Below are 22,208 nucleotides of genomic sequence, written 5' to 3'. Positions count from 1 at the left end.
GACATTTCTGTTTGAAAAGCTTGTATTGCTAAAGTAAAGCTTTAATCACTCGCAATGTTATAAAATTATATCATGCTTTGAGAAAGAAATTGTTGACAGATATAATTCCATTTATTTCATAAATACAAAGAAATAAGGCTTTTTTTGGGTAAATTTACACTTGTGAATGTGGAACTTCGCGAGAATTAAAATGAAATTATTAAGAAAAAAATGCATTACTGTCTTTGTCACTGTAACCATCTGAGAAAATGTTAACAAGTATAAAATTATTGACATCTTTCCATAATTCACATGTAAATTTACAGGACCAGAATAAATGAGAGCAAATTTCAGGATGTGATTCACAGAAGGAACAATTTACATCTATATGTCACTCTTTAACTTCTGTAAGAAATCTTTCACTGGATAAAATCTGTCAACAATTTCTTCCTCACAAAACAAAAAAGCAATGAAAACACTGAATGTATGCAATATCTTTAAAGTTTTTAAGAGAAATTATTGTCTCGCGTGGTCTTTTTTTTATTATTATGTATTTATTTATTTATTTTTATTGTTTTTTTAAATTATTTTATGTTGGTTTTGTTTCATTTCTGTTGTCCTTTTATGTTTGGCACAGCTCTTTGTTAATTTGTTTTCTTTTTTATGTAAATGTTTTTAATGTTTTCTACTGTTACTATGGATACTCTAATTTTGAAATAAAAAAAATTAAAAAATGTTTTTTTAAAAAAAACTTTTAGTTTGAAGTACATAGAAGTTTGATTTCCGTTATGAAGGCGTCCAATATGACTGGGCCTGAGCGGACCATTGTTAAGGTAGCACTACTAATGAGATACAGGATTTCCGGTTGCTTCATATAAAATAAAAGCCGTGACATTTCTGTTTGAAGGCTTGTATTGCTAAATTAAAAATGTTATCACTCACAATGTTATAAAATCATTACATGCTTTATTAAATCTTTCTTATTTCAGACGTGTTGATGAATTGAACCCCACAAGTAAAAGTGTTTCCTTTTATTTTGAAGGACAGAGCAGTTTGATTCCTCCACCATGCTGCAAACAAAAACACCCACAACAGACTCAACAACACAGACAGCTAAAGACACTATTACCCGGTAAAACGACGGGATTTAACCGGTACCGAGTCACAACACCGGGAGGTGAATTTACCAAAGTTAAAAGTTAATATTTAGTTGAATATTTAGAGCTGAACGCAGCAGGCCAGATAAGATGCTTTGTTTTGACTGGGCCTGAGCGGACCACTGTTAAGGTAGCACCACTAATGGGATACAGGATTTCCAGTTGCTTCATATAAAATAAAAGCCCTGACATTTCTGTTTGAAGGCTTGTATTGCTAAATTAAAGCTTTTATCACTCACAATGTAATAAAATCACAACATGCTTTATTAAATCTTTCTTATTTCAGACGTGTTGATGAGTTAAACGCCACAAGTAAAAGCGTTTCCTTTTATTTTGAAGGACAGAGCAGTTTGATTTCCGTTATGAATACGTCGTATTTGACGCAGCTGTGATGTCAGCAGCACCACCTGGCGGCCTGGCAGAGAAACTGCAGCTGTGCAACCAAAACAATACAAATCAATCAGTGGTGGAAGAAGTACTCAGATATTTTACTTAATAAGTAAAAGTAGAAATAAAAATATTCCATTACAAATAAAAGTCCTGCATTCAAAATGTTAATAAAAGTACACAGGTGTTATCAGATAAATGTACTTAGTATCAAAAGTAAAAGTACTCACTATGCGGAAGTGTTTTATTGTTATATAATATTATATGATTAACATTATATATGAAAAAATACAATTAAAAAAAAAAAATATATATATATATATAAAATAGTAATTTATATTCAATAAATAAACAAATATATATTTCTAATATATAATTATATACTGAAATAAATAAACAAATAGATGTAAAAATAAATTAAAATTATTATTCCATATATTATTTGTCTTTATAATCCCATTTATTTTTTATTTTTATATTTCCACATTTTTATTCACTCAATTATTCTTTTATTTATCTCTTAATATTTCCACATTTATTATATACTTATTTATTCCTTTATTATATTTCCACATTTATTATATACTTATTTTTTATTTTATTTTTGATTATATTTTATTTATTTCTCTTTATATTTCCACATTTTTATTTACTCATTTATTCTTTTATTTAATTCTCTTTATATTTCCACATTTATTTTCTTATTCTTTTAAAGATTTATTCTTTTTTATGGCACTCCTATGACTCCATAGTAGATTAACTGTCCAAATCAGACTTCCCTGATAAATTGAGCGTCTTTGGGCTCCGGATCAAACAAAACAAGCTTTTATGTTTTATTTTGTCACCTGAGAACTTTACTCACCTGCTTTCTTTCAGTTCCTCCGTCAGTACAAAGTTAGCCTGTTGCAACAGTTATTTCTCATAATTTAATCTATTACACATTTGCAGAATTTAAAACTTTAATGTGGCTCCTGCAGACCATGTGTGAAGATCTAGTTTAAATCATACTTTTATGGTGCATATTTTAAAAAAAAGTGTGTTTCTGGGACAAAGTGGGTGAATGTGTGTGGTGTAGAGCATCATCATCCATTTGTTTGAATTAATTTGATATTTGACAGAAATAAATCAAGTATTGATTTATTGCAGAAACGTGTTTGTAAATCAAACACCTGCAGCAGCAGTGAACAGCACAGAGGCTCATTACCTACATAAACTATTAAATTACATTTAAATTACATTACATTTACATAATGTATAATATGACACACTTTACATGATAAAACAAACAATCTTTTGATAAAAAAATTTGTACAGAAAGTTAAAATAAAGGTCAGTGTTTCTATCCGAAGCTGCCGTCTGGAGGTCGGTACAGTTTGGGGAAAGTGAGGAGCTGAACGCCGCTGAAGGCGAACTTCCTGCTGCCGATGTTCTTCTGCACGTTCTCCATCCTGCAGCCGTCCCTGCACACGCACACGCACAAAACAACCAGTTAAACCTATACAGTGAATAAACTGAACATTTTTAAGAATTAAAATTAAACTAAAAATGATATGAAAGTGAAAAACTATCCACTTATGTCTTATTTTTTTATATTTAATTAAAATACAGAACAGAACAAGAACCAGGTCCATAAGTCATTATGAAATCAGAATCAAAACTGACCACATTTAAACTGGAAATGCAAAGAAAACACATTGTAAAAATGGAAACTAACAAAGAATAAAGGTTATGAATCTCTAAATTGTACTTATTTAACAGCTGATTTCGGGATCAGATGTGTGCCGAATTTATCAGCACACTCAAGACAGTTAAAATAACTGTTTAGTGATGTCCAACTAGTCACTGAATTTTGCCCATGAGCAAGGCAGCATACAATTACTACATTTTTAAATGGAGTTTGGTGGAGGATGCAACGTTCTTTCTCCAGATAAATAAATGTATTACAGCAGCAACCCACCACTGCACACACACGCCCGTTTCTAGTTAGAAACAAACAAAAATAACGCACACAGACATACATGCACAATAAAAGTAATTATAACAATCATGAATAAATAAACATTTCCCAGAAGAGTAAAGAAAAAACAACATTGGGCCTCATATAAGAACCGCTCGTATGAACAGATCCGTTCTTAAGCAGCACGTACGAGTGATTTAACCCTCTGAGACCCACAATAGACCCGTTTTTGTCTTTTTTAAGTAGATAATTTATATTAAATAAATATACAAATATATATTTCTAATATATAAATATATACAGAAATAAACAAATAGACGTGAAAATGATTATAAATATTATTTTTTATAGTATTTATCTTTATATTTCCACATTTATTTCTTTTATTTTTAGATTTCCACATTTTTATTTACTCATTTATTCTTGTATTTCTCTTTATATTTCCACATTTATTATATACTTATTTATTGTTTTTATTATATTTCCACATTTCTATTTACTTATTTATTCTTTTATTTATTTCTCTTTTTATTGCCACATTTTATTTACTCATTGTTTTATTTATTTCTCTTTATATTTCCACATTTATTATTTACTTATTTATTCTTTTATTATATTTCCACATTTCTATTTACTAATTTATTTATTTCTCTATATATTTCCACATTTATTTTCTTATTCTTTTACAGATTTATTCTTTTTTATGGCACTCCTATGACTCTGTAGTAGATTAATTGTCCAAATCATGTTTAAACGCAAAGATGTCAAAGTGTTTTTAGGAGGAGAAAGCAGGTCAAGCGTTGAGGCGTTGATGATCTCATCTGAACAAACCTCACAGAAGAATAAGAAAGATTTAGGATAAGAATACAAAAGAGTTCTTTCATGAGGTCTGTCTTGTTCAGTGATAAGTGATGATCCATGTGGTCCACTTTGTGCCCAGTGTTCCCAGTGGTCTGTGCTGCTCTACTGGTATTTGGCCAGCAGTAGAACCAGGCTGAGGATGAGCCACAGAACCAGGAGGTGAGAGGACACCAGGAGGAAGGCCACCGGGTACAGGTGTCGTCTGGGAGCTTTAGGGGCCAAACCCAGCAGGAGCCCGGAGCTCTGGAGGCCAGGGGGGCGCTCCCCTGGGTCTAACCCACAGACAGGGACTCCTGGCTGGGTGTAACAGCCGAGCATCTGCCCCCAGGACAGACGAGAGCTGGAGGAGGACGAGGAGTGTGTGTGTGTGTGTGTGTGTGTGTGTGTGTGTGTGTGTGTGTGTGTGATGAAGGGAGATGAAGAGAAGGAAATAAAGAAAAATAGATGATAAAGATCCCGTAAGGAACAAAGCAAGAAACATAAAACTGAAAGCAACATAAATGAAAGAAGACGAAGGAAACCAAAGGAGGTGAGTGAGGAGACAACAGAGGAAAGGAAAGGAAAGGAAGGAGACAGGAAGTGGATGTTTGTGTGTGTTTCAGGGGGTTAAACGAACCTCCTCATGCAGTCCAGTGCGGTGCTGAAGTGCTGCTGGCTGAGCGAGTGGCGCTCTCTCAGTAACACACACTGCTCCAGCGTCACCGACATCGCCGTGCGGTCCTTTGCGCTCTTACAGCTCGTCAGACGCACGCCGTTCACCTTACGACACACCTGAACACACACACACACACACACACACACACACACACACACACAGGTTGACACACGGAGCTGCTTATTTCCACATCCAACATCCTCTTGGAGTTTCTTCAAATGCTTCATATCACTTAAATCTGTACAACCTGAGCTCAAATGTTACGTAAGTCAATAAACTATAATAATAAAAGTATAGAAAATGTGTCATAAATTAAAACAAAATCTGTATTTTCATCCAATTTTACTAAATAAACACACAAAACATATTGGTCCAAAATATTTCTAAATATAGAAACATGAACTAAATATAATCCAGAAGTTATTTGAATCATGAATTTTTTTTGTTTTTTGAGATATGATGGTGTTTATGAGCAGAGCTAGTGCAAAGGCGTTCTGGTAGTTTTGTAACGTTTTGCATGTAACGTAATGACATCATCATGAGCGTACAACGTGATGATGCGGAAAAAAAAGCCTTAGCTTTCTGTTGCAAAAAGAAGAAATGCTCTAACTACTATGGTTTATATTTTAGATCGATTTAAACAGGATCGTGCAAACAATGACTTGATGAACCTGATGAGTCCTGTGTGTACCTCGTCTTATTGTATTTGTTTTACTTCTCTATCTTATCTTATTTGATCTTATCTTTTCTTGTTAAAAAGTCTAATTTTCTTTTTTTCCCAGACGGTCGGGCGTCTCACCGAAGCAGCCGTCCACAGAACCTCCACGTTCTTCCTCTTCTTGGTTTCTACGCTGCGATCCAGAGAGAACAACAGGTCTGATAGAGACTGGATACCAGCTGAGAGAAAGAGAGAGAAAGAGACACTCTGGTTCAGTTTGTAGTTTCTGTCAGTAAAATATCATTTCTACTCTCTGGTTCATTCTGCTTGTGTCATTATTAAGACAATAAGGTAACACAATCAGAGTCTTACCCAGGTGAGGCAGTGCGTCTCTCAGTGAGTTACAGTACGCTTTGAGACACTCACAGCTCTGCTGGTTCACTCTCTCCTGCAGCGAGCTGTCACCAAACCTGAATCAGACAGAAATACCATGTAGGTTAACCAGAAGTTGACAGGATGTCTCAAGTTTAAAGAAAATGGATTTTGCACTGAACATTTCCAGGATTTCTGCAGGTTACAGGAAGTAAACAAACCTCTACTGCCCTTCAAAATAAAAGCTAAAAATGTTCATTCTACTGGGCTGATACTGATGCTGCTTTATATTATTGATTTATATTACTATATATAGATAGAAGTATGTTGTAGTGTGTGTGTGTGTGTGTGTGTGTGTGTGTGTGTGTGTGTGTTTGTGTGTGTGTGTGTGTGTGTGTGTGCGTACCTCTCGGCCAGACTCTGCTGCTGGTTGATTCCGATGTTAAAGAGAACAGGATGAACTCGTATCAAACCACCGTCTTTCACTTCCTGCGGCAACGACCCGAAGGTCTCCGAGGGCAACGGGACCTCGACGACCAAACTGCCCCTGAGTGGAGGAGGTGAACACACACACTGAGCCGAGGGTGCATTATGTGTGTGCGTGTGTGTGTTTATGAGTTTGTGTGTGTGTGTTTGTTTCCCACCATGCTCCACTGAGCGTCGGCAGCAGGTCGTTCGGTTCTTCTGTTTTAGCTTCGGTGACAGTGAACGCGACGGCACTCAGGTCGGCCACACCCACCTCCATGTCCCCCAGCATCCCCACCTCGTCACCTGACACACACACACACACACCATGTCAGACTGCATACAGAGTGTGTAGCAGGATAGTGAGTGAGTGTGTGTGTGTGTGTGTGTGTGTGTGTGTGTGTACCGTAGGTGCTGAGAAGGCCTTCAAACTGAACCAGGAGTCCGACAGAGTGAAGCTGCAGCAGGAAGTCCGGATCCTCCAAACCTCCGTACAGCTTCAACATGAAACCACAAACCACTGCTGACAGCTGAGGAGACAAGAGAAGATAAGTCAAGACGAGTCGAGATGAGATGAGATGAGATGAGATGAGATGAGATGAGATGAGTCGAGTGGAGTCGAGTTGAGAAGAGATCTATTAGACATATTATTATGTTTTTCTATATATACAGACAAACTGATTCATTCTCTCTCTCTCTCTCTCACCGCCTGGCTGAAGACGGCGTGGCGTCTCTGGACGATGTGTGCGGGTCCCTGAGCGACGGTCGTGGCCACCGCCCCCTGCAGGACCACGAAGGTCATGGCGACTCGGGCCTTCCCCACCGCCTCGCGCACGCAGTCCCTGAGGGTGACCACCAGGGGGAGCAGCTGCTCCTGCCAGGAGTACGCAGAGGAAGAGGACGAAGCTGGAGGAGACGGACAAGTTACTACTGATGTCATCACGGGGGAAAGTTAAATAAAATAAAGATGAACGTGATGTTTCCTCGATTCATTCAAGTAAACCGTTCAGAATATTGTCGTACTATAAATACTATAAATACTATAAATACTATAAATACTATAAATACTGCGTCAGCAGCAGAATATCGTCCCACCGGTGTTCTGAGAGTTTGTGTCCCCTGTTGCTTCCTGCTGCTCTGATGATGTCACCGCCTGAGGGCGCTCCTCCCGTCCCTGCAGCCGGTCGCCCATGGCGATGATGCAGTTGAGGCTCATGGCGACGTTCGCCCACGCCCTGTCCTACACAAACACACACACACATATAAAAACAATACATCACTCATAAACACGTTAAGATCTCAGACATACCCATTCCTCCTCGTCGTACTCCGCATCCCGTCGGCCGTTGTCCTGTTGCCCCGGCAACGTCAGCCCCTCCTGATTGGCGGGCGTGAAGTCACAGAACAGCCCGTTGCTGTGGACGTGGGAGCTGGGCGAAAACTGGCTGTGGATCGTCAACAGGGCGCTCTTCACCAGGTCGTCTTTGAGCGCGTGAACAAACTGCTCCGTCTGAGCGAGAAGGACGGAGTCAAGACAAAACATCACTTTCAGATATCTGAATGTGTTTACTCGTGTGTCTGTCTCCCCGTCCTCACCTGTCGAGCCAGGCCGTCCAGGACCAGCTGCAGCCGGGCGGTGCTCAGCTCCAGAGAGACGGACAGCAGCTCCTCAGCGAGCCCGAACACCAGAGGCTGCAGCTCGGCCACGCTGGCCAGCAGCTCCCTCGCTCTGGAGCTCTCGTCCTGGGAGTAAGAGACGGAGCTGGAGAGAGGAAGACGGAGGAAAGAGCTCTGAAAACTAAATCTACAAACAAATCTATCTATCAATCCACCTATTGTTTTACCACTTGAATTAGGGCTCTAACGGTTCGTACCAAACCGTCACGGTCCGGTGCACACAGGCACAAGCAGAATACGCGATATGATTGATAAGATTGATGATAATCTACAACGCTGATCCTGACAGAGCAGAGATTACAGAGATTAACCCACAGACAGAGAGCATGAATAGAGACACACCTGTCTCTGTGGTTGGTGTGTTTGCTGAGCAGCCTCTTCAGTCCTCCGTGTTTGAAGGCCTGGTGGTGATCGGCCGGAGCGCCGAAGGTTATGACCTCATACCAAACACCTGGACAGACAGAGAGAGAGACCATTAATATGTTTTACATATAATAATGAAATTAATTTGTATATATTTATTTATTTATTTGTATTCTATAAATCATGCAGAAGAAAAGGGAAATAGATAAAAGCATCATGATAAAGAGAGTAAAGCAGCAGCCGCTGAGTGAACCTGTGCTGTCGGGGTCGGTGACCTCCATCCTCTGGGAGTGCAGGTTGGTCGGAACAAACTGAAGGTGTTTGTTTGATTTACTGCCGCTCGACTTAAAGCAGGACGAGGCTGTTTGAAACACAAAGAAAACACTGAAATCATTTTCCCACAATGCCACGAGGTGAATTCAAAGTTTTAACAGTAATATTGTTTAATAGGAATACCTTGACTCACACACTGACCCGTAACTAACCAAATAATATCCAAGTAAACGAAACAACGGGAAATACAAGAGGCGTTTTCCTTTAGCTCGCTCCATTGACTTAGTGAACTTCGGCGCCGCATTTAGATGCACTATATCCATCTGATTTGAATGTTTTGTGTTGTAAATGTCTTTTCTTGTATTTTCCACTTACAGAAATAAATGTGGAAATATAAAGAAAATATAAAAGAATAATTATAAGCATTTTCATTTATTTGTTTATATATTTCTGTATATATTTATATATTAGAAAAATATATTTATATCTATTTTTTGCATATAAATTACTCTATTTTTCTTTTGAAATTTGTATTTATTTTCACATAATGTAATTTATTTATTTTTATCTCTTTATTTTTCCTTATTATTTTCCCTATTACTAAAAGCAACGAGGATTTTGTTTTCTTATTTATTCTTTTATTTATTTCACTTTATATTTCCACATTTATATATTTCCCCGTTTCCAGTCTTTATGCTAAGCTAAGCTAACGGGCTGCAATATTTCATATTGATTTAATATTAATATTATATTAATATTTAATATTTCCACCAAGATGTCAAACTATTCCTTTAAGGGATGATAACTATTTGTGAAAAAGGTTAAAAAAAACAGCGTTGATGTCGTATTATTTAAATTCACCTGAGAGTTTGTCGAGCTCAGCGAGCGTTTCCTGATAACAGCCAATCAGGTGGTTACAGTGGTTGATGACGTCATGGCGGAGCCCGTCCCAGTGGGGTGAAAGGTCACCGAGCTCCTTCACTTCCTGGATCCTGAAGAAGAGAGAGAGATAAATATATCATCTTTTTCCTCTCATGAAAACACATCGTTTATAATAGAGACACTTCACATGAATCGAATCGATCAAATCAAACACACACACCTGCTGGTGTGGCTGTGTATGAGCGCGCTCAGCAGCTGTTTGGGTAAAGAGAACGAGAGCGGCGTCTCGGACATCTGTTCCCGGACCAGCAGCCATCTTTGGTCCTCCGTCTGAAACCTGTACACCTTACACACCTGAGCACACAACACTGCACACACACACACACACACACACACACACACACACACACACACACACACACACAAACACACAAACACACACACACACACACACACACACACACACACACACACACACACACACGTAAAAGTAATAATACTTGATTTATTGATTAATCACATCATACATTCACTTAATCAGAGCAGAACAAATGGAGGCTTCACCCAGAAGAAAATATTTGTAATAAACTGAAACTAAATAAAAATTCTATAATTTAATAAATTTATAATTTAATACATTTAATAAAAATTCTATAATTTTATAAATTTATAATTTAATACATTTAATAATAATGATATAATTTAATACATTTAATAAAAATTATATAATTTAATAAATTTATAATTTAATACATTTAATAAAAATTATATAATTTAATAAATTTATAATTTAATACATTTAATAAAAATTATATAATTTAATACATTTATAATTTAATACATTTAATAAAAATTATATAATTTAATACATTTAAGAAAAAAATATATAATTTAAGAAAAACTAAACTATTTCCTGGTTAAATAAAATGAATAAAAATGAAATAAAAATGAAAATAAATCTCTTTCAGTGTTATTTTTTTTTAGCTGTAATATATCACCTCCGAAAAAAGGAGACAGCATGAATTTCCGTCAACTCTCGTGACGTTGAACCACAGTTATTAAACGAACTTGACCTTCCAGCAGATTGCTTCAGCAAAATATAATATAAATATGATATAAACTAATATATAAACTAATATATAAAAACTAAACACTAAACCTTTCTGGAAAACTGAAACTAAACTAAAAACTAGCAAACGCACTCTGAAAACTAACTTAAACTAAACTAAAATGAAATTAAAGTCAAAAATAAAATAAGATAACGTTATTTGAACGTTGCTCTGAGACCATACAACATAGAAAGTTCCTAAATAGTATGAAAGAGAGAGAGTTTGCGTCTCACCAGCTCTCATCATTGGACTGTTTTCTTTGTCGTGGACGGAGCCGTGAAGACTTTCACACAGAGCAGGACACTGCAGAGAGAGAAACGTGGTATGAACGGCGAGAAAATACTTCTCTTTTTCTTCTTTTCTCACTCTCAGAAGACTGAGCAGAAACCACAGAGCAAAGTGTGAAACTGTGACACCTCTATGAACACAAGTACAACCAGAAAGAGGGACTGAAAGAGACATATACGTTTGTTCTTCTCTCGTCCTCTACCTCGTGTTCAGGAGGAGTTTCTCCCTCCATCTGCAGACGGGACACCTTCACCTCCCCGACCTCGTTCACTCCATCTATCGTCCTGATTTAAAACAAGAGGACGGAAGAAAGACAAAAAATACACTTTTAATTGTTAGGAAACAACAATTGGTGACTGCAAAGAAAGATGTTTATCTTAATTAATTAAAGCACGAGGAAGCCAATAAACATAGTTGATAGGATATTTGGATAATCAAATCCAAATCCAATAATAAGTTAAGACAAAGCTACATGTAGCTCACAACAAGATAACTAGTAAGATAGAAACAAAGAACTAACAAGACAAACCAAACTAGAAACAAAATTACTAGTTAGGACAAACCAAACTAGACACAAAATTACTAGTTAGGACAAACCAAACTAGACACAAAATTACTAGTTAGGACAAACCAAACTATAAACAACATGACTAGTTAGGACAAACCAAACTGCCCACAATATGATTAGTTAGGACAAACCAAACTACCCACAATATGACTAATTAGGACAAACCAAACTACCCACAATATGACTAATTAGGACAAACCAAACTAGACACAAGATGACTAGTTAGGACAAACCAAACTACCCACAATATGACTAGTTAGGACAAACCAAACTAGAAACAAGATGACTAGTTAGGACAAACCAAACTAGAAACAAGATGAGTAGTTAGGACAAACCAAATTAGAAACAAGATGACTAGATAGGACAAACCAAACTAGAAACAAGATGACTAGTTAGGACAAACCAAACTAGAAACAAGATGAGTAGTTAGGACAAACCAAACTGGACACAAGATGACTAGTTAGGACAAATCAAACTACCCACAATATGACTAGTTAGGACAAACCAAACTAGAAACAAGATGACTAGTTAGGACAAACCAAACTAGAAACAAGATGAGTAGTTAGGACAAACCAAACTAGAAACAAGATGACTAGATAGGACAAACCAAACTACCCGCAATACGACTAGTTAGGACAAACTAAACTAGAAACAAGATGACTAGTTAGGACAAACCAAACTAGAAACAAGATGAGTAGTTAGGACAAACCAAACTAGAAACAAGATGACTAGATAGGACAAACCAAACTACCCGCAATACGACTAGTTAGGACAAACCAAACTACCCACAATACGACTAGTTAGGACAAACCAAACTGTAAACAAGATGACTAGTTAGGACAAACCAACTAGAAACAAGATGACTAGTTAGGACAAACCAACTAGAAACAAGATGACTAGTTAGGACAAACCAACTAGAAACAAGATGACTAGTTAGGACAAACCAAACTAGAGAGAAGATCACTTAAAAGAAGCTTACAAAAAACAAGACCAAATATAAACAACATGATTAGTAAGACAAATCTAATTAGAAACAACATAACTAGCTAGACCATGTCAGCTAGGAACAACATAACTAGAATAACTACAACCAATATTACTAGCAGGACAAAGTTAAAAAGAAACAAGGTGACTAGTAAGACAAATTTACAGAGAAATAAGATAACTATCAAGACAAATTTAACAAGAGACAATATTTAACAAGGAAAACTTACCAGAAACAAGATTGCTAGAAAGACGAATCAACTAGAGATATGATAACTAAATTATTAAGCTCACAACTTTATATAAAAAACATGACTAGAAAGATTCATCTAACTCAACACAGATGACATAACAAGAAACCTTTCCAAACTAACCTGGTTATGAGAAGTTATAAAAGACAAACTAGCCTCAGCTCACTGCAGCACAGAGCTGTGTACCTGCAGCCAACCTGTGTCAGGTATGTGTTAGTCATCAAATATGCACAAACACACCTACTGTACCGAACACTACCTGCGTCTCTCACGCTGCCTCGCTCTCTGAGGATGAAAACAGGAAGCGTTGTTCTACTTTCTACGGGGGTGGAGTCACACACACACAGGCACACACCCTCTCTCACTTCCTCATGTGGCTACAGGTATCCAGGCAACGGCCAATCAGGTGACAGCTTCTACACCTCAGGGGAGTCAGATGAACTGATGATTTTGTTTTCATTTCACTACAAAAAGATTGTCTTCTTTCTTCAAAAAGTCTCCATGAAACTTCTCCAGTTCATTACTGACATTAAAACAATTATTTTTTGTGTTATACGTTTTTCTGAAATAGTATGTTTAAAGATGCAAATTAGGTATTATCTCATCAAATATGTGCTAATTTTCATACATTTCCGGAACAGAAATCTGAACATTGGATAAAAAAAATTCTTGTTTCATTTTGCTGACATATTAGAGTCTGAAAAAAATCAATTTTCTCCATGTTTTTAGGAATAAAATGTTGTATAAATCAGGCTATGAATGATATATGAACAAATCCCTCCGTAGAAATCTTCAGAATAAAGATAGGAATGAAACTGTAAAGTTTGGTTGATGTAAGTGCTGCTGAAGTGGAGATTTTTGGCTCAGAGTCTGAGAAAACGACCTTTAAAGATATTGATTGTAAAATTCCATATATTTTGAAGACACTACAGGTGAATAGGGTAAAATAATTAACTAATATATATCACCATGAAACTTCCCCAGTTGATTACTGACATTAAGACAATTATTTTTTGTATTATCAGTTTTCTGAAATAGTATGTTTAAAGATGCAAATCAGGTATTATCTCATCAAATATGTGCTAATTTTCATACATTTCCAGAACAGTTTAAAAATTCTTGTTTCATGTTGTTGACATATTAGAGTCAAAGGTTTTTACTTTTTGTCTCTCCATAAATCAGAAAATACTGTCAACATCCATAAAGACAAACTCAATTTTCACCATGTTTTAAGGAATAAAATTTTGCTTTAAAGATATGGATTATAAAATTTCATACATTTTGAAGACACTACAGATGAATAGGGTAAAAAATGTTAACTAATAGGTATCACCATGAAACTTCCCCAGTTTATTACTTATATTAAGACAAGTATTTTTTTGTATCAAAAGTTTTCTGAAATATTCTATTTAAATGTTCAAATTAGGCATTATCTCATCAATGATGTGCTAATATTCATACCTTGTTTAATTATGCAAATTAGACATTATCTAATGGTATGTTAAAGGTGCCTACAGTTAAATTTAAAGTGAGTTTAAAAGAGTGTGCATTTTTTTGTGGTTTTACAAGAGATTGAGTTTATATAGTAAAGTTGAGTTAAGTGGTACTGGTAATGAGGGTTTTTATTTAGAGTTTAAGTTTGTTTGGAGCTGCTTTTGTTGGGAAAAATGTTGACAGTGACATAAAATAAGAGCTGGAGAATGTAAATTGCTAATAAACTTGGGTTTCAGGGAGAATTTTAAAGGACTAGGAAATGTAGGATAGTTGAAAAAGTGTTTACCTGAGACTCAGGGAGATGTGAGGCTCTTTGGACCGGAACAGATCTCTGATGGAGAAGGAGGTGAAACCCAGAAAGCTCCTCTAAAAGAGAGAGAGAGTGAGACAAAGAGTTGTTTTATGTTACATTAAACTGTTTTGTCATATTTTCCTGCTGTAATCCCGCAGTAATCCAGTTTATATCCAGCTCATAGAAGGTTTTCCGTTGGCTTAATTAAACAATCTCTCTGATTTAGATTTTACATTTTTGTTTTGTTTGGAAAAAATCTAGTTGATAGCCAGCTCTTATTGTGTCCAATTTCCATAATAATATAATATAATATATAATATATATATAGAATATTTAAAGTATACTGTTAATATACAAGACATTTATTTGATCATCATTTTATTATATATTATTAACACAAAATAATAGACACATCTGTCAGTATATTGCAGTACAATTCAGTTGAATCAGCACATACAGTATCTATGGAGTCATAGGAGTGCCAAAATAAAAGAATACATAAGTAAAAACAAACAAACAATTAATCCCCATTGCTTTTGGCAATAGTGAAACAAAGAAAAGAAATGACATTATATTAAAATAAATAAATACAAATTAAAAAAGATTTACAGGAAAATTATTTATATGCAACAAATAGATAAATATATATTTCTAATATATAAATATATACAGAAATATATGTGAAAATAAAAATCTAAATAATACAAATTATAAATAAATACTAGTAAAAAATGGAAACAAGGAGAAAGAAATAAGTAAATAATAATGTGGAAATATAAAAATAAAAGAATAAATAAATGTGGAAATACAAAGACAAATAACAAAATATAAAAGAATAATTATAAGCATTTTCATTGATTTGCTCATTTATTTCTGTATATATTGATAAATTAGAAATATATATTTATTTTTGTATATAAATTATATTTTTTCTGTATGTCTGTTTTCAAAATTGTATTTATAAAATGTCATGTAATATTTATTAGTATCCCTTTATTTTAAGGATTCTTTAAAATTTGAATTATTTATTCTTTTATTTATTACTTTTGATATTTCTACATTTATTTTCTTATTCTTTTACATATGTATTCTGTTTTATGGTACTCCTATGACTCTATACCTCTCTGACAGTTTCAACAATACCTGAACATTTCCACACAAAAACAAACAAACAAACAAACAAACAACACATTCAACCATCACGTCACCAATTCCCTAAATTATGTGAAGTTACATAACGGGCTGCCACACAGATTTAAGCTTCTTCCTCATGTTCTGCAACATTAATTAATTAATAAATGTCCCATTCTGTCTGACGCACACACACACACACACACACACACACACACACACACACACACACACACACACACACACACACACACACACACACACACACACACACACACACACACACACACACACACACACCAGGGTCACGGCCGTGGACCGAAAACCCCCACAGCGAAGGCATTAACTCGTTGCTATGACGATAATCAGAGGATTACCTTGACGAGTGAAAAGCACTCAAATCAGCCGACACACACACACAGACTCATGTATAATACACCAAACTGAAATTAAACGTTCTTGTCTTTGATATTTTATTAATAACGTGTCTTTCATTCTTGTATTTCTAATGTGCATCTATTATATTCTATCGATGTCAAATGGAGATTTTCAAGCATCAGCATGAATATTTAATATTTAAGATTCAGTGAACTCCAAGAGTTGACATTCAGCTGCTGATAGAGAACTGTAGTGACGAGCCGCAGTGACAGAGAACTGAAGCCGTTATCTACGCTCTCTCCAAAGCCACCAGACTCCATTGACAAAAACAGTGATTTTACCTCACAGATTTCGGGAGTTGCTGGTCGACCGCTGCCTCGATCGGTTAGTTAGTTTGTGTTATTGTGTGACATCGGTGAATCCGAACTAAACAAAGTCACACAATAACACACACTAACTAAAATAAAAAGAAAATCTGTCTGGAGCCGCAAAACATGTGATCATTGTGATGAAGGTAACTCAGTTTATAGTCTAAGTATATAGTATATCAGTCTAATGCAGTGAGGGCCAAAGAGACAATGTACTACGGAGTATTAGGGCCACACTGAGGGAAAGAACATCTGAGATTTACACAATAAAGTTGTAATATTATGAGAAAAAAAGTCGTAATATTACGACAATAAAGTCATAACTTTATGAGAAAAAAAGTCAGTCAAAATCCTCCTTATTTTTGAGGTCTCAAGGTTAGGTATGCTTTGTAAACTGGTGCGATGCCAAGAAACAGAAGAAGGAAAAACAGAAGGAAACAAACAGGATATTGAGGTTTAACTCCGAGTCCACACACAAACTGTTGCCACATTTCCTCGTTTTGCAGCTGAAGGTTTAAGCACCAACAACAACAACAACACACACACACACACACACACACACACACACACACACACACTGAGCTAATCTGTCGAGTTCTTCAGCAAAACAAGAGGCTTTTAAGATTACATGCTAATCCCCATCAAACCTAGACACACACACATGAATACAAACTACACTCTGTCAGACTCTACATAGCATTTACAGTACGTGTGTGTGTGTGTGCGTGTGTGTGTGTGTACTTCCCTACCTGTCCAGCAGAGGAGCTGTTCTCTGCTGGTGGACAGAAACATTTGATGCACGCCATCATCCCGCTCTGCATCCCCGTAAAATAACTATAAAAAAAACCCTCTTCCTTCCTTTTTACTTCCTGCTTTCTCTTTTGTATTTCCTGTTTTATTACATCACAAAACTTAAGAAATGCAAAAGGTCACACTTCCTGTTTTGTCCTGCAGGTGTCTAATCCTACCAAAATAAAAGTTTTTCTTATACAGCACCTTTTCAGCAAAAAACTGTGCAATATCAAGTGCTTCACGTACCATATTATTAACACTTAATGTGAGATACAAATCAAAAATATAATAAAAAAATAACAGAATAGAGGTATAAAGATAGTAAGCTAATAAAATATCAAAACCGTGCTACGATATTTAAATGTCAAAGAATTTAAAATGCATAAAAAATAATTTAAACAACTGTAGAAACATAAACAATGCAGCTGTGAAACTACAACTAAAGGAATTATTCTTTATTCTTTTATCCGACTACGATTCGTTTAATTTGTTTCTGTAAAACTACTTTTTCATAATAATTTTTCTATAAATGTTTGTCCAATCATGAATGCTTTTATGTTCTGCAGTTATACGCAATTAAATATGGTATAATGGAGAATATCATTTTTAAAAAAGGACTATGAACAGGGCTGGGTATTGTAACAGTTGCGGTATAATACTATAATTCAGATCAAAACAGTACTTTATATTAAAAAAAATGACGTTAAACAAAACACGAGCTGCTGAACAAGAACTGACAATAATAAAAAGCAAAATTTTGATTTAAATTTGGAACTTTCTAATCGAAGAATAACTACATGAGATAAACTAAAATATGAATGCAATACTTAACATAGAGTTTCCCACCTGCACCTGAATGCACCGTTGAAATTTAAGCTTATTGTTGCACAAGAAGAGAGTCAATTAAATCTGTCAGCAGCAGATAAGAGATGATTTCTCTTCCTGCTACATGATGGAGGTACAGACTGTAAAAATGCAGAACAAATAAAAGAGAGAAGAAGAAAAAGAAGAATTAAAAGCAGGAAAAAAGAGAAATCCGGACAAAATAATCCATCAGTTGAAAATCCTGCTTCAGTCGTTCGTCACTAAACTGAAAACACACCGGCCGAGTATCTCTCGGCTCCCTCCATCACCTCCACACTCCTCCTCCTCCTCCTCCTCCTCCTTCGTCATGGCCAACGGGATTAAAAACACATCGGCATGGGAAATATGCAGATTAGCGAAGTCAGTATGGAGTCATAGGAGTGCCATAAAAAAGAATAAGTCTGTAAAAGAATAAGAAAATAAATGTGGAAATGTAAAGAGGAATAACTAAAAGAAGAAATAAGTAAATAAAAAAACCTTTAATCCCTGTCAAAAGAATAAGGAAAAAATAAAGGGCTAAAAATAAATAAATAACATTATATGAAAATAAATAAAAATATCTAATTAAATAAGATGCAATACATAAATAAATATATATTTCTTATATATAAATATATACAGAACTAAATGACCAAATGTGAAAATAAATGAAAATGCTTAGTTATTCTTTTATATTTTATTTGTCTTCATATTTCCACATTTATTTCTTTTAGTTTTAGATTTTGAATTTCCACATTGATATTTACTCATTTATTCTTTTATTTATTTAATTTTATATTTCCACATTTTTTATTTACTTATTTATTTATTTTTATATTTCCAATTTCTTTTTTATTTACTCATTTATTCATTTATATTTATATTTCCACATTTATTATTTACTTATTTATTCTTTTATTTATTCCTCTTTATATTTCCACATTTATTTCCTTATCCTTTCACAGATTTATTCTTTTATTTGGCACTGCTATGACTCCATAGTTCAGGGTCAAGTTGGACAGAAAGGAAAAGCGAGAACGGAAACGGAAATATCTAAAATCTCACTTTCTCTCTCTCTGATGCTGTCCTCAATTTACCTTCTCTCTCTCTCTGTGTGTGTGTGTGTGTGTGACGGCGAGATTAACAGAACTGAGAGTGTGTGTTTGTTGAAAAGCTACCATCACTCGTATCACACATCCTTTGCTCTAATCCTCTTAAACACACAATTTTTCAGACACATTTACACACACACACACACACACACACACACACTCACTGTGGCGTGTGTTGTCGGCTCCTCTTGATGGTAAACGTTGACTTTAATCCTGCTGTGATGGTAGAGAGGGTAGTCGCCACGGAAACACACTGATGTTAGAAACACACTGTCATCCGGTCCCTGAGAAACACAAACACACACTTTTAAATAAAGCCTGATAAGCGTGTTACAAAGTCCTCATCAAAAGGTGTGTGTGCGTGTGTGTGTGTGTGTGTGTGTGTGTGTGTGTACCTCTACCATCTTGCAGCAGCAGTGCTTCCTGACTGTGTGAGTGTGTGTGTCGATCACACACACCTGTACCTTGACTCTGCTGGCTGCCACGGCAACAACACCTCGACACTCTGACAGAGAGAGAGAGAGCATGATGAAATGTGTGTGTGTATGAAACTATGATGATTTTGGTCTATTTTACTTCCATAACACTTCTTTTTTTCACACTAGTGGAGAGAAAACATCAGAAATGTGTCTCGTACCGACTCTCAGGTGCAGCGGAGAGACTTTAGCAGCAGATTGGACTCCACCTTGTGGCCACAAAACAACATTACATCAACACACACTGCTAACTGAACTATATTAAAACATTCATAAACATGTGTTATACGTCAAGAACTGAAGGTTTCTAGAATATTCTTGATACAGAGGTCAGATTTAATAAACTTCACATTTTTAACAATATAAAAAAAATGTTAGTTTTTGAGTGTGAACGTGTTGGTCAGCTGGTATTTGTCTCCAAAATCTTTATTTTCTAAATTAATCTGGAATATATAATTTCATTAAAACTATAGCTGTAAGGTTTTCACATGAAGTCCTTTTAAAATTTCATATTTCATAAATAGCTGCCAGTAGTGGAGAATGTATTCAGATACTTTATTTTTGTAAAAGTATTAATTGAAATGTTTTATTATATTTTGTCACCTATTTTATTATAATTTTATTATTTCATTAAACATTTATTTTATTGTATTGAAGTTGTATAATTTTATTCTATTTTATTGTTATTTTAATAATCACCTATTTTATTGTATTTAATTTGTATAATTGTGTTATATTTTATTGTTATTTTATTAATGTATTGAAGTTGTATAATTTTATCATATTTTACTTTTATTTTTATAATCACCTATTTTATCGTATTGAATTTGAATAGTTCTATTCAATTTCATTCTTACTTTAATTATCACCTATTTTATTATATTTAATTTGTAGAAATTAATTCTATTTTATTGTTATTTTAATAATCACCTATTCTATTGTATTGAATTAGTTTAATTTTATTATATCTTATTGTTATTATATTAATCACGTATTCTATTGTATTTAATTTGTATAATTTTATTCAATTGTATTGTTATTTTACTAATCACTTATTTTATTGTATTTAATTTGTAGAATATTATTCTATTCTTTTGTTATTTTATTAATCTAGTTTTTACTTCACACAAAAAGTCAAACTCTTATATATGAATATATATCTGTAATTAGTTATATATGTCATTGTTGGGGCTTTAATATGTTTATGAATATTAAACAGACACTCACCTGCACCTGCAGCATCCTCTATGTTTTCATCCCCCCCGCTGCAGTGTGCAGCAGTGTGTGTGTGCTGACTGGTGTGTGTGTTGATGAGCGTGCGTAGGCTTGCGATGCGTCGCCTCATCGCCTCAGTGTTGGCGTCTCCAAGGACGGCGAGCCACGACGCACACTCTGCAGAGCTGCTGGACTCCAGGAACACAGCAGGGTCACTGCTAACAAACACTGAACACACACACAGATTTTACACCCTGCGGCGACACTAAACCAACATTACTGTCACACAGAGGAGAGAACAGAGGAGTAGAACCGTGTTACTAACCGACAGCCAGTCGTCTGTCATCGTCTGGAAGCTTCATGACTTCACATCTCTCCAACAGCAACACCTCCTCCAGCTTACCACCCTGCACACACACACGCACGCACGCACGCACGCACGCACACACACACACACACACACTTTATGACAGAGGTCAGCAACCTTTACTATCAAAAGAGCCATTTTAGGCAAAAAAAACAACAAAAAAAATCTGTCTGCAGCCTCAAAACATGTGATCATTGTGATGAAGGTAACTCAGTTTATAGTCTAAGTATATAGTATATAAGTCTAATGCAGTGAGGGCCAAAGAGACAATGTACTACGGAGTATTAGGGCCACATTGAGGGAAAAAACATCTGAGATTTACAGAATAAAGTCATAATATTACGAGAATAAAAGTCGTAATATTACGAGAAAAAAGTCGTAACTTTACGAGAAAAAAATCGTAATATTACGAGAATAAAGTCAGATGTTTATGCGGAAAAAAAGAAAATAGCACGAAAAATTACTACTTTATGTGGCCCTAATACTCCGTCGTACCGTCGTACCGTCGACCTACAACAATGATAGATACAAATAAAAATGTAAACAAAAAAAACACAAATTTTTTTAACGGACAAACCAAACACCGCCACCACCGTAGTTCTCCCACACGCTTGTGATAAAACCGTGGTACCGCCAGCCGCCGTCTGATTCCTCCACACTGCTCCCTTTAAAGTACAAAAACACACAGAAAACGTCCTTCCTGTTTCTCACCTGTTTCTTCAGGATGAACAGCAGGTTTCCTCTCAGCCGACAGAACCTCTCAGAGAGATCTGAGACACAGAGGAGGAGGAGTGTTACAGCGTATTGCTTCCTACCGAACACTTACGTCATCATCTACGTGACATTTGTTTATG

The 22,208-nt window shown here is 35.4% G+C and overlaps 1 protein-coding gene across 1 annotated transcript in view; it reads right to left on the bottom strand.

The window, feature by feature from the left end:
• Nucleotides 1-2,644: 2,644 nt before the first annotated feature.
• LOC141761360 (type II inositol 3,4-bisphosphate 4-phosphatase-like) overlaps nucleotides 2,645-22,208 on the bottom strand; it is a 28,649-nt gene continuing 9,085 nt past the window's right edge. The window contains exons 4-27 of the mRNA XM_074624709.1: nucleotides 22,066-22,124; nucleotides 21,313-21,394; nucleotides 21,000-21,215; nucleotides 19,934-19,981; nucleotides 19,692-19,801; nucleotides 19,461-19,580; nucleotides 14,667-14,746; nucleotides 11,286-11,367; nucleotides 11,029-11,098; nucleotides 9,907-10,054; nucleotides 9,666-9,796; nucleotides 8,785-8,892; nucleotides 8,511-8,619; nucleotides 8,088-8,253; nucleotides 7,801-8,001; nucleotides 7,587-7,731; nucleotides 7,198-7,418; nucleotides 6,898-7,021; nucleotides 6,671-6,797; nucleotides 6,433-6,573; nucleotides 6,027-6,124; nucleotides 5,796-5,893; nucleotides 4,958-5,112; nucleotides 2,645-2,983 (exon numbers count right to left, since the gene is read on the bottom strand). Coding sequence (XP_074480810.1) covers nucleotides 2,863-2,983; nucleotides 4,958-5,112; nucleotides 5,796-5,893; nucleotides 6,027-6,124; nucleotides 6,433-6,573; nucleotides 6,671-6,797; nucleotides 6,898-7,021; nucleotides 7,198-7,418; nucleotides 7,587-7,731; nucleotides 7,801-8,001; nucleotides 8,088-8,253; nucleotides 8,511-8,619; nucleotides 8,785-8,892; nucleotides 9,666-9,796; nucleotides 9,907-10,054; nucleotides 11,029-11,098; nucleotides 11,286-11,367; nucleotides 14,667-14,746; nucleotides 19,461-19,580; nucleotides 19,692-19,801; nucleotides 19,934-19,981; nucleotides 21,000-21,215; nucleotides 21,313-21,394; nucleotides 22,066-22,124 — 2,960 coding nt within the window. The 3' untranslated portion in view covers nucleotides 2,645-2,862. The remainder of the gene's footprint in view (nucleotides 2,984-4,957; nucleotides 5,113-5,795; nucleotides 5,894-6,026; nucleotides 6,125-6,432; nucleotides 6,574-6,670; nucleotides 6,798-6,897; nucleotides 7,022-7,197; nucleotides 7,419-7,586; nucleotides 7,732-7,800; nucleotides 8,002-8,087; nucleotides 8,254-8,510; nucleotides 8,620-8,784; nucleotides 8,893-9,665; nucleotides 9,797-9,906; nucleotides 10,055-11,028; nucleotides 11,099-11,285; nucleotides 11,368-14,666; nucleotides 14,747-19,460; nucleotides 19,581-19,691; nucleotides 19,802-19,933; nucleotides 19,982-20,999; nucleotides 21,216-21,312; nucleotides 21,395-22,065; nucleotides 22,125-22,208) is intronic.

Source organism: Sebastes fasciatus, chromosome 22, assembly GCF_043250625.1.
Source record: "Sebastes fasciatus isolate fSebFas1 chromosome 22, fSebFas1.pri, whole genome shotgun sequence".
Taxonomy (NCBI): domain Eukaryota; kingdom Metazoa; phylum Chordata; class Actinopteri; order Perciformes; family Sebastidae; genus Sebastes; species Sebastes fasciatus.
The sequence above is the reverse complement of the archived record's forward strand: the minus strand, read 5'-3'. Positions and strand labels throughout refer to the sequence as shown.